Below are 15,273 nucleotides of genomic sequence, written 5' to 3'. Positions count from 1 at the left end.
AATTGTAATTCCTTATATATACTTCTCCAGAATTTGTGTGTTAAATAATCTATTATATATCAGATGTTAGTAAAAGATGAATTGGTGGCAGATTTGGAACCACACGTTTCATTGTTTTGTGTGAAACAGCATCATCTGACAGTAAATTTTCGGGTTCAGAGCAAATTAAGCCTGGAATGCTGTCACTGAAAATTTCATATGGTATGGTAGTGAGTAATATTGTATGTTGTTCAGTACACCATGGATGTTTTATGACTTTAGATTCTTAGTGATCTGACACTACTATATAATATAAAACAACTGAATAATTTACTTAATATTTCAGATTAAGTAAGTGTAGATTAAGATACAAAAACAAAGGTAAAAAATTGACTGAAGCACTTGTTTTTCTTCCTTTAAAAACATAATGTTAGGCCCTGGGTAATGAGCACTGCTGGTTTTAGTGTTGACCTAAAATGCTAAGGTTGCAGGTTTGACCTTTGGTCAGGGCACATATAAGAAGTGATTAGTAAAAACACAACTAAGTTGAACAGTTTCAAACAATTCCAGCTTTTTATATCAAATTCATGTGATTACCCCTATGTAGAAGAAGTACTGAGTAGTAAGTTGGGCTCATTGGCTGTGGTAAAAAGGACTTACTACCATATAGCAGTCTCACAATTTGTATCTAATTTATTTTCCAGTAGAATTATAATTTTGTCCAGGTGCTCTGTGGGGTTCTTAGTACAAATTTTACTAGTGTGAACGTTTTATAGTAATGACCTGTTTCCTTCTTCTCACTTTCACTCCTGCTTTTGTCATTTATACCTAGAAAGAGACTGCCCCAAGTTATTAATTCTTATATATATATTATCAATCTCTTCTAGTGTCAGTGGAATCAGTTGGTATCTTGTGGACTCTTGGAAATATTTTAATTGTACATTTTATCAGAGACATTTTTTAAAGAAATTTAATTGCCAAACTGTTCTAAAATAACAAAAATTTATTAATAATTAACCTATGGTTTTTGTCACCAAAGTTCTGAGGAGAGCCAAGATAGGCCTAGTATCTAAATGAGAGAAATTGTGTTTGTTTGTTTTTTAGGTGAGAAGAGGCAGACTCCTCTGTGTGCCCCAAATTCACCTAGCAACCCACCTGTCTGGGGCTGATGCTTGAGTACTGAGTTACAGTGCATGATGCTGATACACTTGGACTAACTGAGCTATCCTCAGTCCCAAAGCCACACTCAAACCAGTCTAGCCTCTAGAACCAATTGAGTTACTGGCTATGGGAGGGGAAAAGGGAGAGAAGTAGATGGTCACTTCTTATTTGTGCCCTGACCAGGAATCAAACTGGGACGTCCATAGGCCAGGCTGATGCTCTAGCCATGGAGCCACTGGCAAGTACCTAAATAAGAGAAATTGATAAGCCAGGATTATATTGTACATTTTGGAATGAGTCACTTTGTTGTATAAAAGTAGAGCATACAGTCCTGGGAACAGGAGTGAGCTTATTTACTCAAAATAAGTAAATAATTAAAATACTTGTTATAACATAAAGCTTGTCATGGAAATGACACTTTTGACATATTGATTTCTGTAGGTTTTATTTACTTATTTTTAAAGATTTTATTTATTCATTTTCAAGAAAGAGAAAGGTGGAGATAAGGGCAGGGACAAGAAGCATCAACTCTTAGTTGCTTCTCTGTGCCTTGACCAGGGAAGTCTAGGTTTTTGTTTTTGTTTTTGTTTCTTCAGTGAAAGGGAGGGAGGCAGAGACAGACTCCTGCATGCGCCCCTACCCAGATCCACCCAGCAAGCCCACTAGAGGCTGACCCCTGCCCGTGTTGCTCCCTTGCGCTCTGTGGCTAATCAACAGAGTTCTCAGTACCTGAGGCAGAAGCGATAGAACTGTCTTCAGTGCCTGGGACCAACTTGCTCCAATCAAGCCATGGCTGCAGAAAGGGAAGAGAAAGAGAGAGGCAGAGACAGAGAGAGAAAGAAAGAGACGGAAAAGGGTGGAGAGGCAGATGGGTGCTTTTCCCATATGCCCTATCGGAGAATTGAACGTGGGATACCCACACACTGGGCTGAGGCTCTACCGCAAAGCCAACCGGCCAGAGAAGCCTGGGATTTTGAGCCTGCAAGCTCAATATTCCAGGTCCACGCTTTATCCATTGTGCCACCACAGCACAGGTCAAGTGGGTTTTTATTTGCTTAAAAAATAAGAGAATGAAGTAAATTAGCATCGGTGGAAGAGGCGATAAAAATTGTTTGACCAATGAAGAATTCTCTGGTTTTCTTGGATAAAATTAAGATATGTATTACTCTCCAGATAGAGTACTTAAGCTTTTGCTTATCCTTACTTTTTTTTTTAAGCTTGAAAAATTGAGCAGTACAAATTAAGTTGTTGACTGTGTGTTAATTTCAGTTGTTAACATTTAAAAAAAAATCAAACAGTATTTCATACCCTGTTTTCCTCCTCAGAGTATGCACAAGTAGTCAAAATGTTGGGAAATGGACGTTTAGAAGCAGTATGCTTTGATGGTATAAAGAGGTTATGTCATATCAGAGGAAAACTGAGAAAAAAGGTAGGGAAATTTGTTTTATTTTATACAAAATTTGTTCTTTTTTTGAAAAACAATTTTTTGCTTTAGACATATGTGGGCTAAGCAACTCATTTTTCTGATTTTTTTGAAGACCATTCTAAGAATGGTGATTTATATGACAATATAAAATAAGTAGATTGTTGGGTACTTTTGTTATAAAAAATTGAATTTACAAGGAATCATTTGCTTCACATGTGTTGTATTTGTCAGAAACTTTTAGTTTGAGAGTAACATTGAGGAAATACTGAGACAAATCTAATCTACAAAAAAAATCTTTAAAAATGTGGTTTCTTAAAAAAAACACCATGCCATAAAATAATTAAAGCTAGAGAATTGTTTTCAAATTAAAGAAGACTAATGTTTTCGGATTAAAGAAGACTAAAAAGACTACTAATTGAATATAGTGTATTTTCCATGATTGGACTGTGGTTTGAGGGAAACAGCTGTGCACATTAGGGACATTTTAAATTGGGATATGTTAGATATTATGTTTGATTTTTCATTGTAATAGTTCAAGAAGATTGATAAATCACATTGGTTAAAATTTTTTCAGCTTTGATTTTATGATTTAAAATTTTTTTTGGTTTTATAATTCATTTTCCAAATTAATGATGGACTTAGGGCTTGAATTTAGGTAGATTGGTGCCTGGGTGACTGTTTATGTTGTTGGATGATTTTTATATACTTTGGCTAATTAAATATTACGAGTGTTTTGTGATTAAACGTCTATAGTTTTTATGAGAAATGACTATTTTCTAGCAATTTTAAAATTCTCAAATAGTTGAAATAAAATTGTTATATATTTTAACATTCTTAGGTAAAATTTGAGAAAAACTTACCTACGTATTACAGTCTTTCCTAACATACCATACTTATATTTAACTAAACTTTCTTTTCATATGTATTCGCACACACATATGCACAGTACAGGGGATCCTTGGGTATTTAACTAAACTTTCTTTTCATATGTATTCACACACACATATGCACAGGGGATCCTTGGGTTATGACAGTCTCATCATATGATTCAAGTTTATGATTCTCACTCTCATAAAAATTGAAAAATATTGACACATGAGTAAGCAAACAGCTTACTGCTGTTAGCATCATACTTATGCAGTACATGGGTGAACTAATTTGCTTGCATGTGGTGTATGTTCTTTTTCTTTTTCTGTGGCTTTATTGTGTTTTTATGTTCTAGATTATGATTTTATAACTGTATTAGGATAGGTAAATGACTTAGGCTCGGGAATGTCCACCCAAAATTTTGGTTATGTCAGTGTTATAGGAACAGAGCGGTGTTGTAACCCAAGGACCCCTTTTATTATAATACAACATTTACTACACTGGGGAACAAAATTTTTGTTGCATCCACAAAAACAGTTGTTCTTACCTAATTCGAGTGTGCTGATCTCAAATCTGACATTAGCTTCTCTCTGTAAGCTACAGTGTTTTTGCAATTCAAGATTTTAGGTTTTCATCTTATTGTAAAATTTTCAACATTTAGTTTAACATAATAAAGTAGAATGTCTTCTTGGGCATCATCATTGTGAAAGTATAATTTATGTGAAAGTATAATAATTTATATAATGCAGTAAATGCACTAATACACTAAAAGATATGATTGCATCAGAATTGATTACAATTTTAAAATAGAACATATTAAAACACTTATTTTAATCATAAAATTTGTGCAAAACTTATTTAAATTCTATTCAGGCAAAAATTTGCATTTGTAGCTCTTGCGTTTGTGTACTTGTTGAGGACAATATCGTTTGATGCTCCAGCAGTAGTCTGCTCATTACTTACAGCTCCAAGATTTTCAGGAAACCTATCAAGGTGACTGTTCAGGAAGTGAATCTTAATGCTCATGTACATCCAGTGTCGTGGAAAACCAACAGCATCCTTTGAACCAGAAGTTCATAGTTTTCTGCTTTTTTGTTGCCAAGGAAGTTCTTTGTACCTGCCACAAAAGACTGCCATGCTGCTTTCTCCTCCTTGTTCATATTCCTGGCAAATTCTTCGTCATGTATGAGGTTTGGAATTTGAAGTCCATCGAATACACCTGCTTTTATCTTCTCGAAAGACATGGCAGCGAGAGGAGCAATAATATGTTGAAAGCATTCACTTTCTCTATTCAGAGCCTGAACAAACTGCTTCATTAAGCCAAGTTTGATGTGAAGTGGGGGAAAATGATCCTGTCTCAATTAACTACAAGTTCATTCATAATATTTTCATCCCTACTTCCAGAGCTTCATGTTTCAGCCACTCCTTCTGGGTCCAGTGTTTCTCCTGAGCTCAGCTGTCCCACAAACACAGAAAGCAAGGATACTTTGTGAAACCTCTCTGTTGTCCTAGCAGGAAATTTACCATTTTAAGATCCACACAAATGATCTAGTTATGCACCTCATACTTCAGAAAGTCGAGGACAATTTTTATATCATTATAATCTCACAGATGAGTTGAATAACCAATTGGAACCACTGCATAAACATTACCGTTGTGTAGGAGAACACATTGTAGACTCTATTTATAGCTGTCAAGAAATAGCCCCATTCTGTTGGACTGTAAGTGGTAACACCGAGCTGGCTGAGAAAACTACTGATATCATGACAGTAAACAAAGTGTCTTCAGAAAAAAAGTCCACAAAAATTTGTTCACGCTTCCTGAAATGGGATACTTTAGCTGACCAGTGAAGTGCATTTTTTTCTTGAAGCCTGGAGGCTAATAACTCAGCTGCTTTCTTTGATAGACCCAAATGTCTTACTAAGTCATTCAATTCGGGTTGGCTAAACTGCTGAGTGGTTAATGACTGCTTGGCATCAGAAGAAGACCCTTCAGATTCTACAACCATTTCCTCATGCATCTTATCAAAATACACTTGATCACCATGTTCACTGTCTTCATCCTTAGAAGAAATAAAACCATTGAAAACTGGAACCGGGAGTGTCTCAGAGTGCGGGATAGGTTGTATTGCTGAAGGAATATTAGGATATGCAATCATATACCATTTTTTCTTGCCGATGCCCTTTGTATGGATCAAACAGAAATAATAGTCACTGCTGTGGTCCTTAGGTTCACGCCAAACCATGGGAATACCAAAAGGCATTCCTTTGTGTTTTCCTTTTGTCCTGTCACGAAGCATTTCCTCACAATTATGACACACAATACAAGGAACCCAATTCTTGTCTTGATTGCCAAGGGGAACTTGAAAATAGGCAATATATGCACGTGTCACAAATGATGAAATATTGAGCCTTTGACATTGAAGTGTGTAACAGCCACATATAGAACAGAAGGACTATTCTTACATTTACACCTACTTGAATAAACCATGATTCAATCTTAAAACAAAATAAGAGTGTGTTCTTATCAGATAATAATTATTCACATTTAAAAACTACAATTATGTAAAATGTTTGTAAAACATTAATTGCCTTGTCATTGTGTTCAATTCAGGAGTTATTGCCCTTTAACTCCAATTTAAAAACCAATGCATGCCATTAACTGTAACAAAAAGAAATTAAAATTTCATAAAATCTAGAGCATGCACCAAAAAACAGATTTCAGATTTGGAATCAGCAATGCAGAAATATATAGGAACAGTTCTAAAACCTCATGCAACAGGAAATGAAAAAAATTTGTTCCCCAGCCAGTGTTATAGTTTTTCCCTAAGGTGTGTGTGTGTGTGTGTGTGTGTGTGTGTGTGTGTGTGTGTGTGTGTGAAAGAGAGAGAGAGAGAGAGAGAGAAAGAGAAGCAGGAAGGGAGAGAGATGAGAAGTACAACTGTAGTTGTGGTACTTCAGTTCATTGATTGCTTCTCATACGTACATTGACCGTGGTACTTCAGCTGAGCCAGTGACCCCTTGCTCAAGCCAGCAACCTTGAACTTCAGGCCAGAAACCTTTGGGTTCAAGCCAGCAACCATGGTATCATATTGATGATCCCATGCTCAACCCCCTAGCCCCTTGCTCAAGTTGGTGAGCGTGAGCTCAAGCCAGATGAGCCTGCACTCTACATATTTACTGGTCAGGCTATTTTTTCTCCTAATCTTAACATATTTTTTTCCACACTCAGCGAATAGTCCATATTTTTTTATGGGAAAAATGGTTTAACGTTCCTTATTAAAATTTGTTTTTATTTTATATATAATATGCAATAAATTTTCTTTTATAGGTTTGGATAAATACCTCAGACATCATATTAGTTGGTCTGCGAGACTATCAGGTAACAATTACATTTACATTTGTATTGTGTCCTTGTATTTAATAAGACATTAATATTTAAAAGGTATAGTATAAACATATTTGACCAGTTCTGTCCAATTATGCCTTCTTACCATTCTGCCATCAAAATTGAGGGCCAGTTGTGTCCAAGATGGTGGTATTTTCCCAATTTTGAATAATTTCCACAGTTGCTTAATAGTTCGTGTATTTTGTGGGACAGTTGGTTGGCTCAGTAGTGTTATTGTTTTTGTTTTCAATGATATGCAGTGAATACTCTTAAGTTTGGGATAAATACCAAATATCATTCTGATTTTATTTATTTAAAGATCAGTTGAATTCAAGGCATTGAGCTAGGTATTCCAGGGGATTTTTACTGTTCTATGAGAAGATATACAGGTACTATATATTGTTTACATGAAGTTAAATATTTTTCTGTAATTACCTTTTCTGAAATGAGAGTGGTAGTGTATGTTACTGGCTTTTATTAGTGTTTTTTATTTGTGAAAATAAAAATGTAGTTTTTTTATGTTAGGGTCCCATCACCATTTTTTTTAAGAGAGAGGCAGGGGCCCTGGCTGGTTGTCTCAGTAGTACATTGGCCTGGCATGTGGACGTCCAAGTCTGATTTCCAGTCAGGACATACAAGAGAAGCACCCATCTGCTTCTCTACCTGTCCTTCTCCCCTCCTCTCTCTCTCTCTCTTTTCACCTCCCACAGTGATGGCTCAATTGATTCGAGCAAGTTGACTTCAGATGCTGAAGATAGCTTCATGGCCTCTGCCTTAGCTGCTAAAACAATGGGTTGGTTGCTGAGCAATGGAGCTATGACCCCAGATGGGCAGAGCATCGTTCCTAATGGGCTTGCTGGGTGGATATTGGTCTGGGTGCATGTGGGAGTCCATCTTTCTGCCTGCCCTCCTCTCACTAAAATTATATATATAGAGAGAGAGGCAGGGAGAAAGAAGGAACACTGAACTGCTCCTGTATGTGCCCTGATTGGGCAATCAAGCTGGCAACCTCCATGCTCTGGGACAATGTTCCAACCAATTGAGCTGTCTTGTCAGGGCTTAATTTTCATTGATTTTTAGAGAGACAGAGAGGAAGGGAAAGAGTGGGGAATGGGAAGGGAAGCCTTTATCCATTGTTCCACTCAGTTTTGCAGTCCTTGGTTGCTTTGTGTGTATGCCCTGACCTGGGATTGAACCTGCAACTTTATTTCCAGTCAGTGCTCTTAGCTAACTGAGCTAACAAGGTAGGACTTTTTTTTTTTTGTAAAGGACTCAAAACCGAAGTGTCAGAAACTACTACTCTAGGGGATTTAGCTAATTTAAAGTCAAACCTTCCATGTTCCAAAAGTTTTATACTATGGAAGAAGGATAAGACGTGTCTCAATGGTTACAATACAGTGTTGTAAATGCTATGAATTTGAGATGAGCTCTTAGAAGGGAATGAGATAGTTGCCTCTATGATCTCAGTCTTCAGAGTGTATATGAAGTGGGTCAAATCTATTTTATTTCTGTCTATTGGAATACATCATATGTTAAATTATATTGTGAGTTTTATATAGGTATCTATATAAAACATAGGTCTAGTTTGCTTATAATCTTTCAGTCTTATTTTTTTATGCCCTTTGTTATTGTGAAAATAGAGTACACATAGAGTATACAAAACACATACAGCTTAGTGAAACTGTACAAAGTTAATACCTCCATAAAAATAAATCAGTTTAAAAAATAGAACAGCAGCTCAGAAATCCTCCACTCTGATTGTGTGGGCCCTTTCTAATCACAATCTTCTCTCCCAACTGAAGATTATCAGCAGACATATGTGGTAAATACTTTCTTTGGTTTAAAAAAATGTTTTACTACCTAGGTGTGCATTCTTAAACACCATAGTTTCAATTTGTCTGGATTTGAACTTTATAGAAATGGAGTCATTCATTTTGCCTCAGGCTTCCTTCAGCCTGCTTGTGAGACCTGCTCATGGTGTTGCCTTTGCTATAGTTCATTTATTTTCATGCTGTATAATATTCTATTATAGGACCACCTGACCGGTGGTGGCACAGTGGATAGAATGTTGACCTGGGATGCTGAGGTTTTAGGTTTGAAAGCTCAAGGTCTCCAGCTTGACTGCAGGGTCACCAACTTGAGTGTGGGATCATTAACATGACCCAGTGGTCACTGGCTTGAAGCCCAAGATTATTTGCTTGAGCCCAAGGTCACTGGCTTAAGTAAGGGGTCATTGGCTTGGCTAAGGCCACTGCCCCCTCATCAAGGCATGTATGAGAAGCAAACAGTGAACCACTAGAAGTGCTGCAGCTAGGAGTTGATGCTTCTCATCTTTCTCTCTCCCTCTCCTCCCCCCTTTCTCTTTCTCTCTGAAAACATTCTATTATGGGACTATACTATAATGTATTTATATATTCTAAAATTGACATAGATTTAGGCTGTTTCCAATTTGGTTTGCTACAATGATACTACTCTATTTAATCCTATGTAGGTTTTCTGTGCATATTAGCAGACATTTCTTGAGCATATTCCTACAAGAGGATTTGCTGGGTGATAGGGGAGGTGTAATTTCAAATGTTCTAGATAGTGCCAAAGAGTTTCAAAAGTAATCATACCACTTTTTATTTTTGCTCATGTCAGCAGTACTGTATATGAGAGTTTCTGTTATTATTCATTCTCTTCAATATTTGATATTTTCAATTTTAATTTTTGTCAATCCTGTGGATATGTCATGGAAATTCCTTGTGTTTAAATTTTGCATTTTTCTGATTAACAATGAGTCAGAGCACCTTTCATATGTCTTTTGGCTATTTGAAATTTCTATTTTGTAAAGTGTTTGTTTAAATCTTTTGCCTGTATTTTTATTGTCTTTTTCTTATTGATGTGTAGGAGTACTTTATACATTTTAGAGGAGTATTCTGTCAGTTATATTTATTATCTATATCTCCTCCCATAACTTGTAACTTGCCCTTTCACTTTTTTTTTTTTTACAGAAACAAAGAGAGAGTCAGAGAGGAGGACAGATAGGGACAGGCAGGCAGGAATAGAGAGAGATAAGAAGCATCAATCATCAGTTTTTTGTTGTGACACCTTCGTTGTTCATTGATTGCTTTCTCATACATGCCTTGACCGGAGGGCTATAGCAGACTGAGTAACCCCTTGCTCAAGCCAGCAACCTTGGGTCCAAGCTGGTGAGCTTTGCTCAAACCAGATGAGTCTGTTCAAGCTGGCTACCTCGGGGTCTCGAACCTGGGTCCTCCTCCTCCCAGTCCGATGCTTTATCCACTGTGCCACTGCCAGTCTGGCACCCTTTCACTTTCTTAATGGTGCCTTTGGTGAACAGAATTCTTAATATCACCCAGTTCAATAATTTCCTTTATGGTAATGCCTTTCCTGCCTGAATTAAGTCTTTCTCTACCCGAAAATTATACTACCATTCTCTTTAAAATCAATTTGTAACAGCCTCATAGCTTTGCCACCTAGTTTTTTTTTTTCCTTTTTGGTTCTGTTTTTTTGTGTTTGTGTGTGACAGATACAGAGAGACGGACAAATAGGGACAGAAAGACAGGAAGGGAGAGAGAGATGAGAAGCATCAATTCTTTGTTATGGCTCCTTAGTTGTTCATTGATTGTTTCTCATATATGCCTTGACCAGGGATGGGTGGGGCTACAGCAGAGAAAGTGACCCCTTATTCAAGCCAGCAACCTTAGGCTCAAGCCAGCGACCTTGGGCTCAAGCTAGCAACCTTGGGCTCAAGCTAGTGACCATAGGTCATATCTGTGAACCCCTGCTCAAGCCAGTGACCCTGCGCTCAAACGGTTGAGCTTGTGCTCAAGCCAGTGACCTTGGGGCTTCAAACCTGGGTCCTCAGCATCCTGGGTCAATGCTCTATCCACTGCACCACCACTGGTCAGGCAGTGTTCTTCATATTATTTTTATCACTTACTCCATCTTGGAGAGGTTCTATAACCCACGCCATCATTCTTTTAATATTATTTCTATAAATGATGACCACAGATAAACAGTCTGTTTGCTTAAGAATCGTAGGAACTAACTTCAGCAGAACCACACTCCACTGTTAAGACATTCCAGCTTTGGAATGTTTTGCTGACCTTCAACCAGTTATCTGAACAGACTGAGTTGGCTTGCAAATCGTCCCCTCAGTGGAAAACTCTCAACCGTCTTCTTTTAATTCCTTTGTTCTGTTTTTTTCCCCCTTCTTTCTGCTTCCTTATAAAAACCCCTGCCCATGTCCAATTGTTAAGATGGTTTTAGCAAAGTGAGTCCACCAGCTTTTCAAGCTGCTGGTTCTTTAATACCCCTACTTTCCTTCCACCAGCCCTTGTCTCTCTATTATTGGCTTTTGAGCAGTAGGCAGCAGAAGCTGGGTTCAATATCAGTCCCATGTGTGAATATGGGAATTGCCTTGTTGTTTTTATTTTATTTTATTTCTGTTTAAAAGCTACATAGTTTTCTATTGCATAGACATGTTGCCATTATGCTTATAGGCTAACTCAAACACTTTTTTACTTCTTTCTGTGGCCACTGCATTTTCTCCGGCACAGCATCTAGCTTGGAACACAGGTGCTAACTGCCACAGTATTTTCTCTGTATGGAACTATGTAATAGACATGCACTAAAGCATGTCTAAGCTCTTGCAGGAATGAAGTAACCCCAGCCTATAAAATCTTTTAAACTCTCTGGCTCTAAATCTCTGTGCCGTTCATGTTTGCTTTTATTCTGCTTCAAGATCATGGCTAGCTCCCTACACTTCCATCTTTTCTGGTCTTGACTTCTTTTTTAACTGGGCTGCCTGTTCACCCTGAAGTGTCTTTCACCTTTCGCTCAATTAGAAACCAAACCCAACCTACGTTTTGTTTTTTTTTACAGAGACAAAGAGAGTCAGAGAGAGGGATAGACAGAGACAGACAGACAGGAATGGAGAGATGAGAAGCATCAGTCATTAATTTTTTGTTGCACATTGTGACACCTTAGTTTTTCATTGATTGCTTTCTCATATGTGCCTTGATGGGGGAGGGGGGACTACAGCAGACTGAGTGACCTCTTGCTCAAGCCAGCAACCTTGGGTCTGAGTTGGTGAGCTTTGCTCAAACCAGATGAGCCTGAGCTCAAGCTGGCGACCTCGGGGTCTTGAACCTCGGTCCTCTACATCCCAGTCCAATGCTCTATCCACTGTGCCACTGCCTGGTCAGGCCCAACCTACATTTAAAGTTAAACAAAATACTTAGAGTTAAACAGCTTATATTTATATAGATGTCTTTAAAACTCTTCATATGGAATCTTTTTTTTTTATTAAGTGAAAGCAGGGGAGGCAGAGAGAAAGACTTCTGCATACACCCCGACTTGGATCCACCTGGCAAGCCCTCCATGGGGCAAAGCTCTGCCCATCTTCGATGTTGCTCCATTGCTCTGCAACCGAGCTATTTTTGGTTCCTGAAGCAAAGACCACAGATTCATCTAAAGTGCCACAGATCATCTCACTCAAATCAATTGAGCCATGGCTATGGGGGCAAGAGAGAGAGAGAGAGAGAGAGAAGGAAAGAAGGGAGAGGTGGGGAAGCGAATGGTCACTTATTCTGTGTGCCCTGACCATGAATCAAACCTGGGACTTCCGCAAGCCAAGCTGAATTGGCCAGGCCAGGAATATTTATATAGATGTCTTCATTTAAATTATTGAGCATTTATGAGGATTCCAAGATGACAGTGGAGTAGGACATTCCAAATGCCACCTCCCAGGACCAAATTGGATTACAACTAAATTTAAGAACAATCATCTTGAAAAACCAACTTTGGATTAATGAAGAGTCTATAACCAAGGATCACAGAAGCCACACCAAGACTGGTAGGAAGGGCAGAGACACGGAAAGGGCTGCCCGCTCCCAGAAGCAAACAGCAATGGAGGGCCTAATGGGACTCTCCGTGCACAGAGGTTCACCTTGAGAGGGGAGGACCTTAAACCCAGGCTGGTGCCCCAGCCGACAGCCCCAGAACCTAGAACAGGCACCCACATAGCATTTGGCAGTGAAAAGAGCTGATGTTTCTTTCTGCAAGAAAGAGACAGAGCTCTTGGAGAAGTAGGCTCTGTTTTAAAGGGTCAGTGCAGAAAATCTCATTCATAGCCACTTACCTGGTGCTCCAGCGGAGTGAAGACAGAGGACTGGAGTTGTGTAAGAAGAGTGTAAAGTTGGAGGCCCAGGGAGAGACCCTGTGGGGGTGGCCTCTGGAATCCCTGTGATGAGTCATTCTCCAATATTGCAGTTGCTATCTTTCTTGGGTGGAGCAGTCTCTTCTGGTTTCTTATTGATCTTTTGTACTGTGATAAGTATTCTGTACATCATTGAAAGAGGCATATGGAAGTTAGTTATTCTACCATCAAGTTCAGACTTTCCTATTTTAAGAATCTGTATCTTGTCTTGCTCTATTTAGTGAAACATTATTTCTATATATTTTTTTCAATTCTTTAAACATTTATAAGATGTAATATACAGCCATTGTTAAGTATAATATCTGGGTTTTTTCAGGAACAGTTTCTTTTAACGTTTTAAAAAAATCTGTGAGCCACACTTTTCTGTTACTTTTTGAGTATCAATCTTTTTTTAATTAGAAATTTCTAATATGTGGCAAGACTGGAAATCAGATTTTAACTTTCAGGATTTGTTCTTGCTATCTATTATTTGTTTGTTTAGTGACTTTCTTGAACTAATTTTGTATGATCTGTATTTTCTTCTTCAATGTGGTCCACTGGATGTTTGGACTGAGATTTTAAAACCAGTAATCCTCCCAACCTTTGCATGTAGACTGTGTGAATGTTGGTGTATTTTCAACACTCAAACCAGTGGGTGACAACTGCTTTAGTCTACATTGTATGATATGCAGGTTCTCAAGGTCAATGAGGGTTGAGAGATTAGGACTTTCTTACGTCTTTCTTGAGCATGTACTCAACACTGCATATTCTATTCTTGACTTAGATTCTTCTAAAGCGTACAATCATGAAGATAAGAGTGAACTTATTTATAATTAATAGATAATTAAAATATTCCTAATTCTAGAGAGCTTGTCATGGACAAGGCATCTGATACAATATACTTTGTCTTGTATTTTGTTTTGTTTTGATTTTTAAGTGAGGAGAGGGAAGATGTAAGACAGACTCCTGCATGTGACTGACTAGGATCTGCCCAGGAACCTCAGTCTTGGGAATCAGCCAAGCTATTTTTAATGCCTGAGGCTAACTGCGCTGACCAACTGAGCTATCCTCAGTGCCTGGAGCTGATGTGTGAACCAGTTGAGCCACTGGCTGTGGGAGTGGAAGAGGGAGAGAATGGGGAAAAGAAGCAGGGAGAGAAGTAGATGGTCTCTTCTCTTGTGTGCTCTTACTGGGAGTTGAACCTGGATGGCCATATGCAGGGATTGGGGGGGATGCTGTATTCACTGAGTAGTGAAGCCAGGGCCACAATATAATTCTTGTCAAGAATATGACAATAATATGTTGGACTTTTAAAATCTGTAGACATCTCTTTTCAGATATTTTCCTTAAAAGTTTTCTAGTCAAATACTTGTTTATATCAGCTGTTACTATGTAAAGCCATTGCAGTGTTTAAAAATTGCCTCGCCTGACCAGGCGGCACAGTGGATAGAGCGTCAGACTGGGATGCTGAGGGCCCAGGTTTGAGACCCGGAGGTCGCCAGCTTGAGCGCGGGCTCATCTGGTTTGAGCAAAGCTCACCAGCTTGGACTCAAGGTCGCTGGCTCGAGCAAGGGGTTATTCGGTCTGCTGCAGCCCCACGGTCAAGCAATCAATGAACAACTAAGGTGTCGCAATGAAAAACTAATAATTGATGCTTCTCATCTCTTTCCATTCCTGTCTGTCCCTATCTATCCCTCTATCTGACTCTCTTCTGTCTCTGTAAAAAAAAAAAAAAAAATGCCTCAATTGGTTTTTTTATTGTTAATTTTAATTTATTGTGTTTACATGGATTCAAGTGTCCCACTGAATATAACTCCCTCACCCCCACCCCTGTGTTTCCCCTTATACTGCCCTTACCCCCCTCCCCTAAACATCCTACCCCCTTCCTTCTAGGCTTTACTGTCCTGCTATCTGTATCTCTGTGTTATGTGTATATATATATATATATAATTTCTCAAATCCCTTTACCTTCTCTGATCCCCTCCCCTCATCCCCCTTCCCACTGGACGCTGTCCCTCTGGTCCCTGTGATCCCTCCTCTGCCTCTATTTCGTTCCTTAGTTCACTTTGTAAAATTAGATTCCACATATAAGTGAGGTCATATGATATTTTCCTTTCTCTGCCTGGCTTATTTCACTTAGTATAATAGTCTCCAGGCCCATCCACACTGTCGCAGAAGGTAAGATTTCCTTATTCTTAACAGCCCCATAGTATTCCATTGTGTATATGTACCACAACCTTACAATCCA

General features: G+C 38.5%; 1 protein-coding gene and 1 pseudogene across 2 annotated transcripts in view; both read left to right on the top strand.

Moving 5' to 3' along the window:
- Window positions 1-15,273, top strand: part of LOC136386886 (F-box-like/WD repeat-containing protein TBL1X) — a 568,957-nt pseudogene that overhangs the window by 479,877 nt on the left and 73,807 nt on the right.
- LOC136386868 (eukaryotic translation initiation factor 1A, Y-chromosomal-like) overlaps window positions 1-15,273 on the top strand; it is an 83,737-nt gene that overhangs the window by 6,245 nt on the left and 62,219 nt on the right. For both annotated transcript variants that reach the window (XM_066357988.1, XM_066357990.1), the window contains exons 3-4: window positions 2,466-2,569; window positions 6,764-6,814. In XM_066357988.1, the coding sequence (XP_066214085.1) occupies window positions 2,466-2,569; window positions 6,764-6,814 (155 nt within the window). The remainder of the gene's footprint in view (window positions 1-2,465; window positions 2,570-6,763; window positions 6,815-15,273) is intronic.

This window comes from Saccopteryx leptura, unplaced genomic scaffold (genome assembly GCF_036850995.1).
Source record: "Saccopteryx leptura isolate mSacLep1 unplaced genomic scaffold, mSacLep1_pri_phased_curated manual_scaffold_18, whole genome shotgun sequence".
In the NCBI taxonomy this organism is placed as follows: Eukaryota; Metazoa; Chordata; class Mammalia; order Chiroptera; family Emballonuridae; genus Saccopteryx; species Saccopteryx leptura.
Note: the sequence above shows the minus strand (reverse complement) of the source record. Positions and strands in the feature narration are given on the sequence as shown.